The 12611-nt window shown below is 42.9% G+C and overlaps 1 protein-coding gene across 8 annotated transcripts in view; it reads right to left on the bottom strand.

Annotated features, from left to right (window-relative positions):
• LRRC56 (leucine rich repeat containing 56) overlaps window positions 1-8553 on the bottom strand; it is a 66352-nt gene extending 57799 nt beyond the window's left edge. For 7 of the 8 annotated variants that reach the window (XR_004408671.2, XM_033003474.2, XM_033003471.2 and 4 more), the window contains exons 1-2: window positions 8466-8553; window positions 7421-7575 (exon numbers count right to left, since the gene is read on the bottom strand). Coding sequence is in view for 6 of the 8 variants with exons in the window: in XM_033003471.2 (XP_032859362.1) it covers window positions 7421-7465 (45 nt within the window). In the remaining 2 variants the exon portion in view is untranslated. The remainder of the gene's footprint in view (window positions 1-7420; window positions 7576-8465) is intronic. The other variant, XM_033003472.2, reaches the window with a different exon arrangement.
• Between the last annotated feature and the right edge of the window lie 4058 nt (window positions 8554-12611).

The raw sequence follows: 12611 nt of genomic DNA, 5'->3' as shown, positions 1-12611 counted from the left end.
AAACTACTGTTACAATAATCCATCCCTAATGGCAAAAACAGTTCCTGCTACATTTATGTAATATAAAGCATCCTGCAACACATCAGTTTATTTTAGCAGGTGCAACTTCTAAAAAAATGAAAAATAAAACATCTGACTTTGTATTAATGTGAATGTTTCTCTCCCATATATGGCTAAACGATCTTGCTTTAATCTTCTGTTTCTGTTAAGCAGAAGGAGGTAGCGACTACTTCAGTAATGCTACCTTAATAGCAAGGGATCATTAAACAGTATAAAGAGCATTCATAAATATTGCATTTGTGTGTCCCACTAAAGAAAAAAAGCTTTTATGAGGATGCTGAAATATCAGGGTATCAATATCCCCTTTAACATAATTAAAAATTCACCGACTTCAATGACATTGAATGACTTGAATGCTCACAATGATGGTTTTGTTTAACCGTTCAGCCAGTTTGAAGTCTTGGTTCAAGCACTCAAATTTGCACATAAAGCACATGTACCAATTTTCCTCATTGTTCACCTTCTTTATTTATGGTCTTACAAGCTGTAGGAGTGCCTGACAGTCCTTTGGTGTTACATGTAAACCCTGCTCTACGGTTGCCATGACCATGACCTCAGGATCTATGTCCCACAGAGTCCTCAGGGAAAGTTCTTGGGAGCTTCATGGACTTTGTATTACCCCCATGCACAGAGCTGAGCTCAGACTGTGCCACTGTCCAAGGCAGCAGTGATCCCAGAGGAAAAAAAAACACATTCTACAAGCCCACACTAGGTTTGAGCCAAAACCCTTGAGATAAGAGGTGTTTCATATTCTTAAAAACCGTGATAATAATAAAATGTAATAAATGAAAAGGCAATTCATTTAGATGTTACCCATTCTCCTTTATATATCTATAAATTGCATGTATTAAAAAAGCAGGATACATAATACTTTCCCAGATCCGGCTGAGGAGGTTGTAAGGTGATGAGAAATTTTTTATCATGTGTCCTGGAAATGCCTCTAACTGAAATCATTCTGGAGCTAGCTTGTCAAATGTTGTCCTCATAACAGGATAAAGAGCAGATCGCTCTCTATTATATGTACTATTACATGTGAAAGAAACAATAAACCAAAGTCCAATCAATTGCTTTGGTTTTTAGAGTCCTGTGGTGGGAGGGGATCAGCAGCAATTTCTATCCGGCTACAAACACTGAGTGATACTCTCTGCAGTGCAAGCCTACAGACAGCAGCTACGAACAGGCATGGATTATCTAAATCCTTAGCTGGAACTCCAAGATGCTACAGATCAAGATTTTTATTTTCTTATATAGGTGAACTTCCTGCTGCAAGAAAATGTCTCAAGAGGCTCTTCTGCTGGCTGTCCCCACTTCTCCCCACAATCAGCCTAAGAAAAGCAAAGCAGGGCGTAGGATGTGGTGGTAGCTGGTGAACAACAAGGGTTATGGAAAAACAGAGCTCTAAGGTGCCTGCGCCTTCACTGCCAGCAGGCTGCCAGGTGATCTTACGATCACTTCAATTAGTGAAGGAGATAAGGTTAAGTCCCTCACCATTTTAACTTTAACAAGGTAGCCAGGATTCAGGAAGCTGCACTTGGCTCTTCTTGGCCACAAGTTTTTACCCAAGTGTCCAGATATTAAGTAAGGGAGAAACAAGGCTGCCCTATTTAAAATCCTCCTGCCCTTACGTAGTGGTCCTGTCATGGATAGCTAGTGCCAAGGTACACAGGAACCAATACATCTGTGCTTGTCACACACACACAGATCCTGCCTTAAATGTAGATGTCACTGGAGCAGAAGTCTGGGGAAAATAATTACTTTAGGCAATTCTAACATTACAGTTTCAGCTTTGTTAAAATAAAAAGTCTTTGACTATAATGTTATTCTTTTTAACTATTCCCAAGGTACAGATATTAATTTAAAACACAGCTTAATGAAGTCTTGTCAGGAAATGCTTAATATCCTACTTTTGGGGCCTAATCTATGATATCTTACTCTTATTTCAGAAGACAGAATGTACAGGTAAGTGCATCCTGCCAGGCTGAATTAAGATTTGGTCTCATGTTTAATATTCCACAGGTTATCTTAATATCTATTGGATATTCTGTTAACCTTCAAAGGACAAGAACCCAAACAATTATTTTTTCTAAAACGTCAGCCAGGTCATTCATTAACCCTCCTTGCATTCAGAAGGCCTAATTAAGCAATTACTTAAGTTGCAGATGCTAAGTGTGTTACTGGACATACTGAGGAAGGACATAAACAAAGCAAGGTTTTGCAGAGTCAGTATCTTTTTGAGATCAACAGATATAGCTAGAAAAACAAGACATGTTTTAGGGCATGCAGGCCCCTCTTGATGTCATGGACACTTATGAATACTCTCCAAGCTCAAAGAGGGAATCTAACTCAGCGCCATAGTTCCAGGTCCCAATCCTGAGATGACTCATTCATGTGAGCAACTTCGCACAGAGTAGGGGGGATGACCCAAGTACAAAGTTCATCACCTGGCTAACCCAAGATAAAAGCATCCATCAGCATCATTTACAGTATTATCAAAAGCATTCCCACCAGCCTCCCCCAAATATGTATTCTTTCCTTGCAACACCTCGGCAGGAAGTGGTTGAGCATCTCTTTGCTCTTCATCAGCCACGTTACATCAAGTCCCATAGGTCGAGGCTCACACTGAAGTAAAAGTTGCCCAAGTTGTTTCTTTTTAGCTTCTGATTTGACTGAGAAGACTTGAAAATATGAATCCCAGCATATTATTTCTGAGATGCTGGAGCTGGGCTGAAGAAAGGCAGCCCGACAGCCCAAGTGCCCAAGGCTGGCACTTCACACCCTACAACCAGTCTGTGTGCAAGTCTGAGCGTGTTAAAAGAAAAGTTACCTTCAGGGAGCTCTGCACTTATGATGTATATAACATCTGGAAAAATAAACAATACTGTCTTAGCACATAGCCTGCAATATATTTATTTAAAAAGTAAGAAGCAGCATGATGAAATCATATTTTAGGGGAGGAATTAAAAAAAAAAAAAAAAATCAAGATTCAAGTGGCTCAGAGCTAATTCATCACCTAACCAATAATCTCCATGAGTTAGTGCTGGTGGGTGAGGCCTTTGGACATATTCTGTTATCAATGTAAAGGTACCTTCTTACTGAATAAAGCTTTTGTAAGTGAATAAACTAACTTGTCAGATGATTTGCATAGAATACACTACATTCCACGGATGGCCATGCTGCACAAAAAGTTTGAGATTAATCTTCTGTAAGTGATGAGAACCAAAGAATAAGTTAATATGTCCCATGAAGACTCAAAATTTCACCCACTTAAAAAAAATATTATATAAAAGGTGGTGTCAATTGTTGCAAAGGTGGGACGTGTTCTGGCTTTGAGTGAGTGGTGGGGTTTTTGGTAGCAGAGGAGGGGGCTGCAGCAGTGGCCCCTGTGAGAAGCTTCTCAAAGCTCCCCCAGCTCCAAGCCAGCCCCAACTCTGCACCAAGGCCGAGCCAATCTGCTGCACCTCTGTGATAACGTGTCTATGAAGGGATGTGGGAGAAGGAGTGGGACTTGTGAGGAAGAGTTGTGTGGCATCTGTGTGAACACTGAGGTCAGTAGAAGAATGGAGGAGGAAAGGGGAAGGGGAGGTGTGCTGGAGCAGAGACCCCCCTGTACGCTGTGGTGAGATGGCAGGGCAGCGCCCCCCTGCCACCCATGGAGATCTACGGTGGAACAGATGCCAACATGCGGTCTGTGGGGGGCCTCAAGCCATCTCAGGTCACTGTGTCCAAAGGAGGCTGGGACCCTGTGGGAAGCAGCAGCCCCCGCTGTTGTAGTTCAGCACTGGGAGGACTGCAGCGTGCGGGGGTGTCCCACGCCAAAGCAGCTTGGGAAGGGCTGCAGCCCGTGGGAGGGACTCGCATCAGAGAAAGTCTGTGGAGGACTGTCTGCTGTGAGAGGGGCACCACACTGGAGCAGAGGTAAGAAGTTCCAGAATTTCCCTCTCCCAAAGATGGCAGAAGCGGCAGCACTGCCTGCACCCCCCATTCCCTGCCCCTGCGCCGCTGGGGGAGGAGGTAGAGATATCGGGAGCAGAGCTGAGCCCGGGAAGAAGGGAGGGGTGGGGGGAAGGTGTTCTCAAGATGTGGCAATGCTTCTCACTGTCCTACACTCTGTTAAGTGTTGTTAGTGTCTGTAATGAATTTACGTTCTTTTTTTTTCTTCCCCTAACAAGTCTGGTTTTGCCCATGACCATAATGGGTGATTTATCCCTCCCTGTCCTACCTCGAATCCCAAGCCTTTGCTTATTTTTCCTTCATAGCGCTGGGGGGGATAGGGCAGTGAGCAGCTGTGTGGAGCTCAGTTGCCCTCTGAGCTCAAACCGCAACAGGACTTTACAAAAAAAGTTCCCTCTCTCACTGCAAACTTAGTTTTGCTTTCAGGTTGCACACATTATCTTTTCCTGTCACATGTAAAACCTTCTCACACTGCACAACTACTGCTTTTAACCTAGCCTTGCTGTCTTTATCTGGGGTGTAAGGCAAGAGGCTTTCACATCAGTTAACACTCCCACCTTGTTATGAAGAAGCTGAGTAACCCACCCAATATACTGGTCTCTCTCCAGCACCTTCCCCAATTTCTCCCACACGCCCAAAGGCCTTGCAGGCTCTCTCCACTCATTAACCTAATAATACTGCACTACGGCTCAGTTTTCTGAGACACAAAACGATGCAGTGTCTCCCTGCACAGGTGAGTGCAGTCTCACAGCAGTGCTGCTCATTCACAGGCTATTCTAACCCATGGACTCAGGACTAAGCGACAGTCCAAAGCTGCAGAGGAAAAAAACTCTGGTTTTGGTCTTCAAAACATTTTTAGTATCTACCATTAGAAGTATTTCCAGATCCCAGCTAAGGAAAGCACAATAAAACCAAACTTTTTTTTCCAGCTACTGTTGCACTGCACTTATGAGCCCTTTGAAATCCAAACTTCTGTGCAGGATGAAAATGCATCATATATGACATTTCTGAGTTTCAAAGTGCTCTGTTGTCCCCAAACAATTTTCAGTCCGTTTTATTAGGTAATTAAACTGATAGAAGCAAGAGATTCCATGGCCTGAAAAGACATTTGAAGAGTCATTTTCAATGCTGGGATGTTTCTGACTTCCAATGTGTTGCTCACATGGGATACATTCTGTAAAAAGAGATGAATTCTAGCTGAACTCATAAGAAAATACTAAGCAGTGAAAGATGGCACAGGAGCTTATTTAGTAACAAACACTCCCAAATTCTAGCAAGGGTGAAAAACTAACAGTGAAAAGGCCTTTGCAAAATCAATTTAAGCTACTAATGAGGTTGCATTATAACTGTCCTGCTGGGTCAAGGCAGATGTCCAGCTTCCTACTGTAGTCAGAAACAGATGCTTACAAAACAGTATCAGAAGCAGAGGTAGTCCAAAGCAATCCTTCCCCTGACATACTGTTTTAATTTCTGGCAATCAGCTGCTCTGTAGCTTCCCAAGCCAAAAGGTGTGTTGTGTTCAACAGCTGGGGAGATATGTAGGGAAGCAATTACTTGTCATGTCTCAAGACATGACAAATAGTCATCCAACAACTAAAGAAACCACAGGAATTTTATCAGGAAGCAGTTTTTAAACAGGAGAAAGTGCATTTTCGCATTGTATTTGTTTAAATTGTGGAAGACGCTGACATAGGTTGTTGTAGAGGCTAGAATTATGAGGTCAAAAGCAGTTAGACAGAATTATGGAGGATTCATCCATCTGTCTATACCATTCATTAACTTATAGCTTTCTTTTGCATCATCTCCTTTTTCATCTCCTCTTCTAGCTGAAGAGTCTCATTTATTTTGTCTGTTTTCCATTTATCATCTCTGTTGTATTTCATGGAAACAATTTCAGTTCTGCCATTTACCCTTCAGGATGATCAGAACTGCACATAAGATTCAAGATATGGCCACAGAGACAGTACATGAATTTGTTTTCAATTCCTCTTCTTAGAAGTTTTAGCACTGTTTGTCTTTTTGACTAGCTGCAAGATGGTATCTTCAGAGAACTACCACAGTAGCTTAATGCTCTTTCCCAAGTAACAATAATTTACTTCAAGCTCTTCATTCTATATATGCTTCTTTCTCCCATGTTCATCACTTTGAACTTGGGTGGATATTCTATTAAAATAAAACAAAAACATACTCAAGCACTACTTCTGCTAGTAAAGCTTTTTAAAAAAGAGAAACCAAAGTAATATTAGAACTCCACTCCAAAAAAATTAAATTAAAACTCAAGATGTAAAAAATGTAAGATAAACAGCCAGTGTTATGCTATACTTCAAATACTGCTTCCTGATGCAAGACAGTACAATCAAAGGAACAAGTACTTTCTGAATTTTACTTTTTTTTTTAAATATCAGATAATGTTTCTTTGAAGTGGACAGGGTCCACAACCTTTTTGCTTTACTACAGATATATTAGCCTTTATTACATCTGCTGTGGCAAATCTGGTTTTCTGATTTGTATTTTAGCAAGTACTTATGGCCCTACTGATATAAAATAGGTGTTGCTCCAAATTGTTTTTCAAACCAACACATAAATCTACAGAAGGTATAAAAACACTAACCATTTTACTAGCAAATTAAAGTTATGCAGATGTAACTAAACTAATTTCTGTGAAAAGCTCTTGAATTTTCTAATTTAAAAAATTAACCTCTTCACAATTCCTCCCAAATAATTATTAAGCCATTCCCATTAGTGACAAACGTAGCAATTCCAAATTTATGGTATATTATATAATGTTATTATTTTGCACAACTAAAATTTATACTACTTCAAACTTAAAGAGTAAATGTGGTTTCTTTAACTATGTCCCCTAAGGAGCTTCACTTCAATAAGCACATGCATCATCACCATAAAAAATAATAATATCACTCCAGTCGAATGCTAAACTCACATCTGGTCTCACACTGAATCTGAATCCTGCTTTTATACAGGATCAGGTCCCTTGAGCTGTGTAAGAACAGGCTGATGGCATCCCAGGCCATGGGCAGAGCCTATTCTCTCTTCCACTGACAGCAGCGTATGATTAAACTAACAAATTGAACTGCCCATAGGAGGATATATCCACGTATCAACCTCCTGAGACATCAGACCTATAGGAGCGTAGTAATTTTCAGTGTTAAAGTCAAGGGAGAGAACACAAAGGCCAGGAAAAAAAACCCCACACCCCCAACAAAACCTGTTAATGACAGCAGCTCTGAGATCTGACATGCCTGAACATTGCATTTTAAATCCAAGTTCTTTTAGGTAAATTCACATCAGACAAAATAACACAAAGCAGAGAGATAAAATGAAATGGGAGGGTAATTTAAAAAAAGTTCTGAAACACTTTCAGTCATTTGGACATTTTAAATTATTTTACCTTTTCTTTCAATGCCACTGCTGTTCTGTGTCTTTCGTTTCCCATCTCTCTCCTACAGAGATTTTCATTTACTAGTCACAGCCATTCATCTCCATTTATCTTGAATGACGCAGATGCTCATAGGGCAATTTCTGACTTGATTACTCCATATCCTGCTAAAAGAACAGTAAGAACACAATCTTCAAGAGGAAAAAAAAAGCAGACCAAACAAAAAAAAAAAATGCAGAGACACTGTGCATTCTGCAATTAATAATGAAAGAGTACTTTATCCGCTGTAGCAGCAGTCCATGCTCAATGGGTCTTAAAAGTGTAACAGGAGATGAATCAGTACAGCCTAGAACAGCTTAATGTAAGTGTAACTGAAAACAGTTTCCCAAGGAGATCATGGGAAGGTGAAGGATTTGATACCGAAGCATCTACATATTTGCAGGAAAAGTTATTTACTGAACAACTATTTACGTAAAGAACAGATATTTCCTAGGCTGTAGGAGTTTGTGTTAGAGAAAACATTGCCATCAGGCTAGCACAGGGTAAAAGGCTGAAGGCAACATTTAACGTATTTTCACCACAACACTCATCAGAAAACTTGGACTTGTAAATGCAGTCAGAATAGAAACAGGTGAGCAGGAATATTTATATGAGGGGCCAATGGCCACAGAAAAGGGGTGCAGAGCCACAGCCCAGGCCCCGCGGCCAGGCCAGAGGAGCCGGGCTCTCTGGTAACTCATTTCTGCCTGCTAAAACCCAGGGGCGAGGAGCGCCGGCCTCTTGCTGACAGCGGGCTCATGCCCAAAGCACTCCCCGTTGCACAGAGGGGCTGTGAGCAGGGCAGCGGCCGTACCCGGGCCCCCTCTGCCAGAAGCTGAGCAAAGCTTGCAGCCCGCAGGGCCGGCGCGGCCGAGCCTCCTCGGCCACTCGAGACACCCCGCAACGCGGCCGCGTCCCCCAGCGTGAAACACCCAAGGATACTTCTACAACTTCCAAGTGCCTGGGGCTATTTATTCATCAGCGTTATTTACTCCTTCCTTCCTACCCACCCACCTACCTGCGGGCCGGGCCGGGCCGGGCGCGCTGGGCCCCGCGGACACGGCCCGTCACCTGGCAACGGCCGCACGCCCGCCCTCGGCCCCGCCCCCTTGCGCCCGGTGCCCCGCCCCCGTCCACGAGGCTCCGCCCCCGATCGCCAAGCCCCGCCCAGCGCCACAGGGCCTGCCTGTCAGCCGCGGGGGGGCGTGGCCTCCCGCCGCCTGGGCGAGGAGGAGGAGGAAGAACAGAGTTTGGGGATTCTTCCTGGCTGGAGAGAACAGAGGAGGACGCTGGCAGGGGGAAGAGCGGGACAGAAGGAACAAAGTGGGGAGAGCAAGAGTGGGCACGGCGTTAAGGACAGGAACGGGCCCCAGGTGGGGTTTGGGTGGCACACGGCTGAAGGGGTCGGGGCGACAGTAGGAGGGGGTTCGGGGCATCTCTGTGCCCAACAGCAGCTGAACCCTTCTTTGCAGGCTGTCAGCTTTTCTTGGTGACACGGGCAAACATCTCTGTTGGTGCAAGAGTGCAATGCTGGGGCAGCTCCCTGAGCAGCAATGTGCTATTCTCCCGCCATTCACCGTCTCCTGGTTGGAGAGCGCCACGGCATCCTCATATTCCTGCTTCACTATTCAGCCCCAATACAAGTAAAGAATGCTTACTGATTTTTGGGCGGGGGTTTTCCAGGACATCAGAAAATCACAGTGCCGGGGGTGCAAGTGCACACCCAGGCCACAGGCAGGCTGGCGTACGGGATTAAGCTCCTGTGGGGTAAAGAGTTACCGTGCATCTGCAGGGCCATCTTAACTGACCACCTTAATAGCCCTTCCGCTCCCTAAACCAAACATGTTTGCTTTCCCTTACCATGATTTATTTTAAAAAGCAAGGGACTAAAGCACAATGCAGTCAGTTTTCACAGCTCCACTGAGAGGCAGTAATTTGTTAAACCAGGTTAATTCAATCATCCCGACTTATCTGTCCATAAATTAAATTTGCCCGTTGGAACACATGCATTGCCTGATCTTTTAGGCTTGTCACAATATATTTATTCAGAACATTGCTCTTACTATTCTCACTCACACTAAAGAGGAATGCACATTTCCACACTTTAGATATAGGATTCATAAATTAGGCACCCAGGAAAATGCTGTCCCACCCTCACTGGCCCCACATGAAAAGCCTGCTTACTTTCAGGGGTTTACTTTCAGAACAGTACCCAGTGTTTTCTTGGGAGCAGCCTTTAGTAGTGTTTCTCTTGGGGGCAGGCAAGTAGGAGGTCTGGAGGAAAGACACAGAGTCCTGCCTGCCATTTAGAAGAGGCTGAGGTTTTTGAATACCCTACTTGCACGTACTCACCCCCTTCACACCTCCCACATACACTGTACCTTTATGAGGATGTTGGAGAGCAGCAGCTGCTGGTGGATTGCATCAGCATTTCCTCTGCAACAACATTCAATTTACTCTAGGGTTTGGAAAATGCTATCTTAGACCATAGGTCAGGAAATGTGTTGAATCCCCTCTTGCAAGGTCTGATGGTCAATTAACGTCAGAGAAAATCACCAGGGGCCTGATTTTCCAAGGTGATGAGCGCATTCAGCTCCACCTGATGTCATTGCAGTCCAGCTGCCCACCTTCACAGGAAGGAAGGCAATGGGCCTTGATGTGCTCCAGGATGGTTAGCATGATTCAGTGAAAAAATCCACTGAACCAAGCATCTGCCCCTTGCATTTTATTCCCAATTCTGCATTTATCCTCCAGGTAACTAGCTCAAGGCACCTTGATTCAGTTTTCCCCACACCTCTTCTTGGGACACACTACCTGAAGATTATCGATGGAGTAAGTACATTGTGTATGCACATATCTGCATGGCAGTTTACCTCTTTTCCTTCTTTTGCTGGAAATAATCTTCTTAATTCCAATCCAGCAAGAACAATTTGAAACTAATCAAAGAAGAAATGCATCTTTCCGTCACTGAGCAAGAGAAAAATCTGGCACAATTTCAGGGTAGATACAGGAGCTTTACGTCTGCCCTGTTCAGAGTTACTGTAATTGTGCTGGCATCATTCCCAGAGCTGAGCTAAGGTCAGTGAGAAACCTGTAAATTAATAACTGCGGAGCTGATGTGATCTCTATCCAGGAATCACATTGTACATTCGTGAAGCTTTATAGCAGAGAAAAGTTATGTTTCATTTTTGCCAATAAATGTTTAAAATTTTTAAACCTTAATATTTACAATTAGTATACCCTGGACCTATTCAGAGATGTTGGACGCAATTCTGATCTCACCATCACAGGACCTCCACAGAAAGGGTTAGTCTGGGTTAATTATATTGGTGCTACCCAAATGAACAGGACTCAGGTGAAACTTTATCTGAAAAACAATCCTAGATAGACACACTTTTACTTTGGGTTCTTATCTCACAAAGAAGAAATTTGTCTGTCCTCCTGCTTTTATCCAGTCACAAGCAAAATCCAGTCATCCCAGTCAATAATTAACATTATCGATTAATAGCTAATTGTTGTTGCCACTTGCATTATTAACATTTAGGTATTCAATTGTACTAGAAACACAGGACCAGAAGCGGCTTTCTGGCCAGAGGAACTAGTTTTCTGCTACTGCAGACATCAAAGTCATTTAGATACCTGTCAGTCTCTTCCCCCTTCTTCTGAAAGATCAGTCCAAAGCCTCTCTCTGAGGATTACTAGTTTATAGGCTAAAATTATTTATTGCCAAGTTATACCTACTTGTTCTTTTGCCAAATCATTTTTCAGCTTAAAATAACTGTTCCCCTCTGATGTTTGCATTCCTGATATATTTATAGGGCTCACTGTCATCTCCTTTCGACATTTATTTTGCTAAGTCATACATGCCAAGCTCAAAATCTCCTGTCATTAAAGACAGGCTCGCAATTCTTTTTATCATTCTGGTTTTTCTTTTCCAGCTTTTCTTTCCTGAAGATGGGTGACCAGAACAGTATAATTTACTCCAGATATCTTGTGCAGTGGAATATATACTCTCTGTACTGTAAAATGTCTGGTATATGCCGGGGTCATGTTATGAAGGTCATATCAAATTGGTTGCTCATAACTGCTGACTATTAAGATGGGGTTCCTCTCTTTGTCCTCCCCAGTTGCAAAGGAATCTAGAATGGAAGTCCCCATTGTAGTAAAAGGTTTTGTAAGTACATGACCCTGCACTGTGTACCACTACATTTTATTCTATTCCTATCATCCCATCTGCTTCTTCCCATCTTCCTCTGATGATACCCCTTAATTGTTAGCAATGTCATTAGCACGCCTCTGTCTTTTCCAAACGGCACTAAGAGAAATTAAGATGAGTACTGTCCGTAAGAACCTCCACTACAAAGTATCTTTCAGCCTGATAGTCCCCCTTGCAGCATGATCTTCTCCCAATTAGCCAGCCCTGTAATCACCTTGTTGTCTCATGAGAATCCCTTTTCCAGCAGAACTACCAATTTTCTTTGAGACACAGTACTGGAGGCTGTCCCAAAGTCCCAAACTAGTAGTATTTTTTTCACCTAGAAGATTCAGCCTCTTACTAGAGGTAGGTATAATCCACTTTTGGTAAACCCTTGCCATATTTTCCCATGTTTTTAATTATGCTTGCAGTCAAAATTTATTCTAAAATGTTACATACTGTTAAGGGTCAGGCTGATGGGTGTGTGTTAACCTACATATCCTCTCTCTTGCCTCTCAGCTTCTTCAGAACTGGTGTGCATTTGAAGTCCTCTATTTCTGTCACATCATGCCAAATCTGACAATTTTGTTTAAGATGTTCTTTCAGTACAGCAAGGCAGAATTTACTCAGTCCTCAAGTAAAGTGTATTAAACTCCTGAAACTTTGCTTTTTCCCTGGGTAAGTTCCATTTCTGTGCAGTGTTCATTAGCCATCCTACCACCACCACCGTGTTATACATCTCTACTGAAAGCAGAGGAACAGGTATTACTTTGGCTGTAAATCCACACTTAGATGATCTTCATTTGGGTTGATTTTCAACTACTGTGTGGATTGCCCCATTTGGGTTTGATTTTCAACTACTCTTAATCTTTACACAAAAAGGTGTCAATACAGCTAACGCTACCAGATGAATACTGTGCATGGTAAAAGATGCGCCTCCAGAACCTTCTGATTCCAAGTAGATAAAAC

Source organism: Tyto alba, unplaced genomic scaffold (assembly GCF_018691265.1).
Source record: "Tyto alba isolate M040663 unplaced genomic scaffold, T.alba_DEE_v4.0 Super-Scaffold_8, whole genome shotgun sequence".
Lineage (NCBI taxonomy): Eukaryota > Metazoa > Chordata > Aves > Strigiformes > Tytonidae > Tyto > Tyto alba.
Note: the sequence above shows the minus strand (reverse complement) of the source record. Positions and strands in the feature narration are given on the sequence as shown.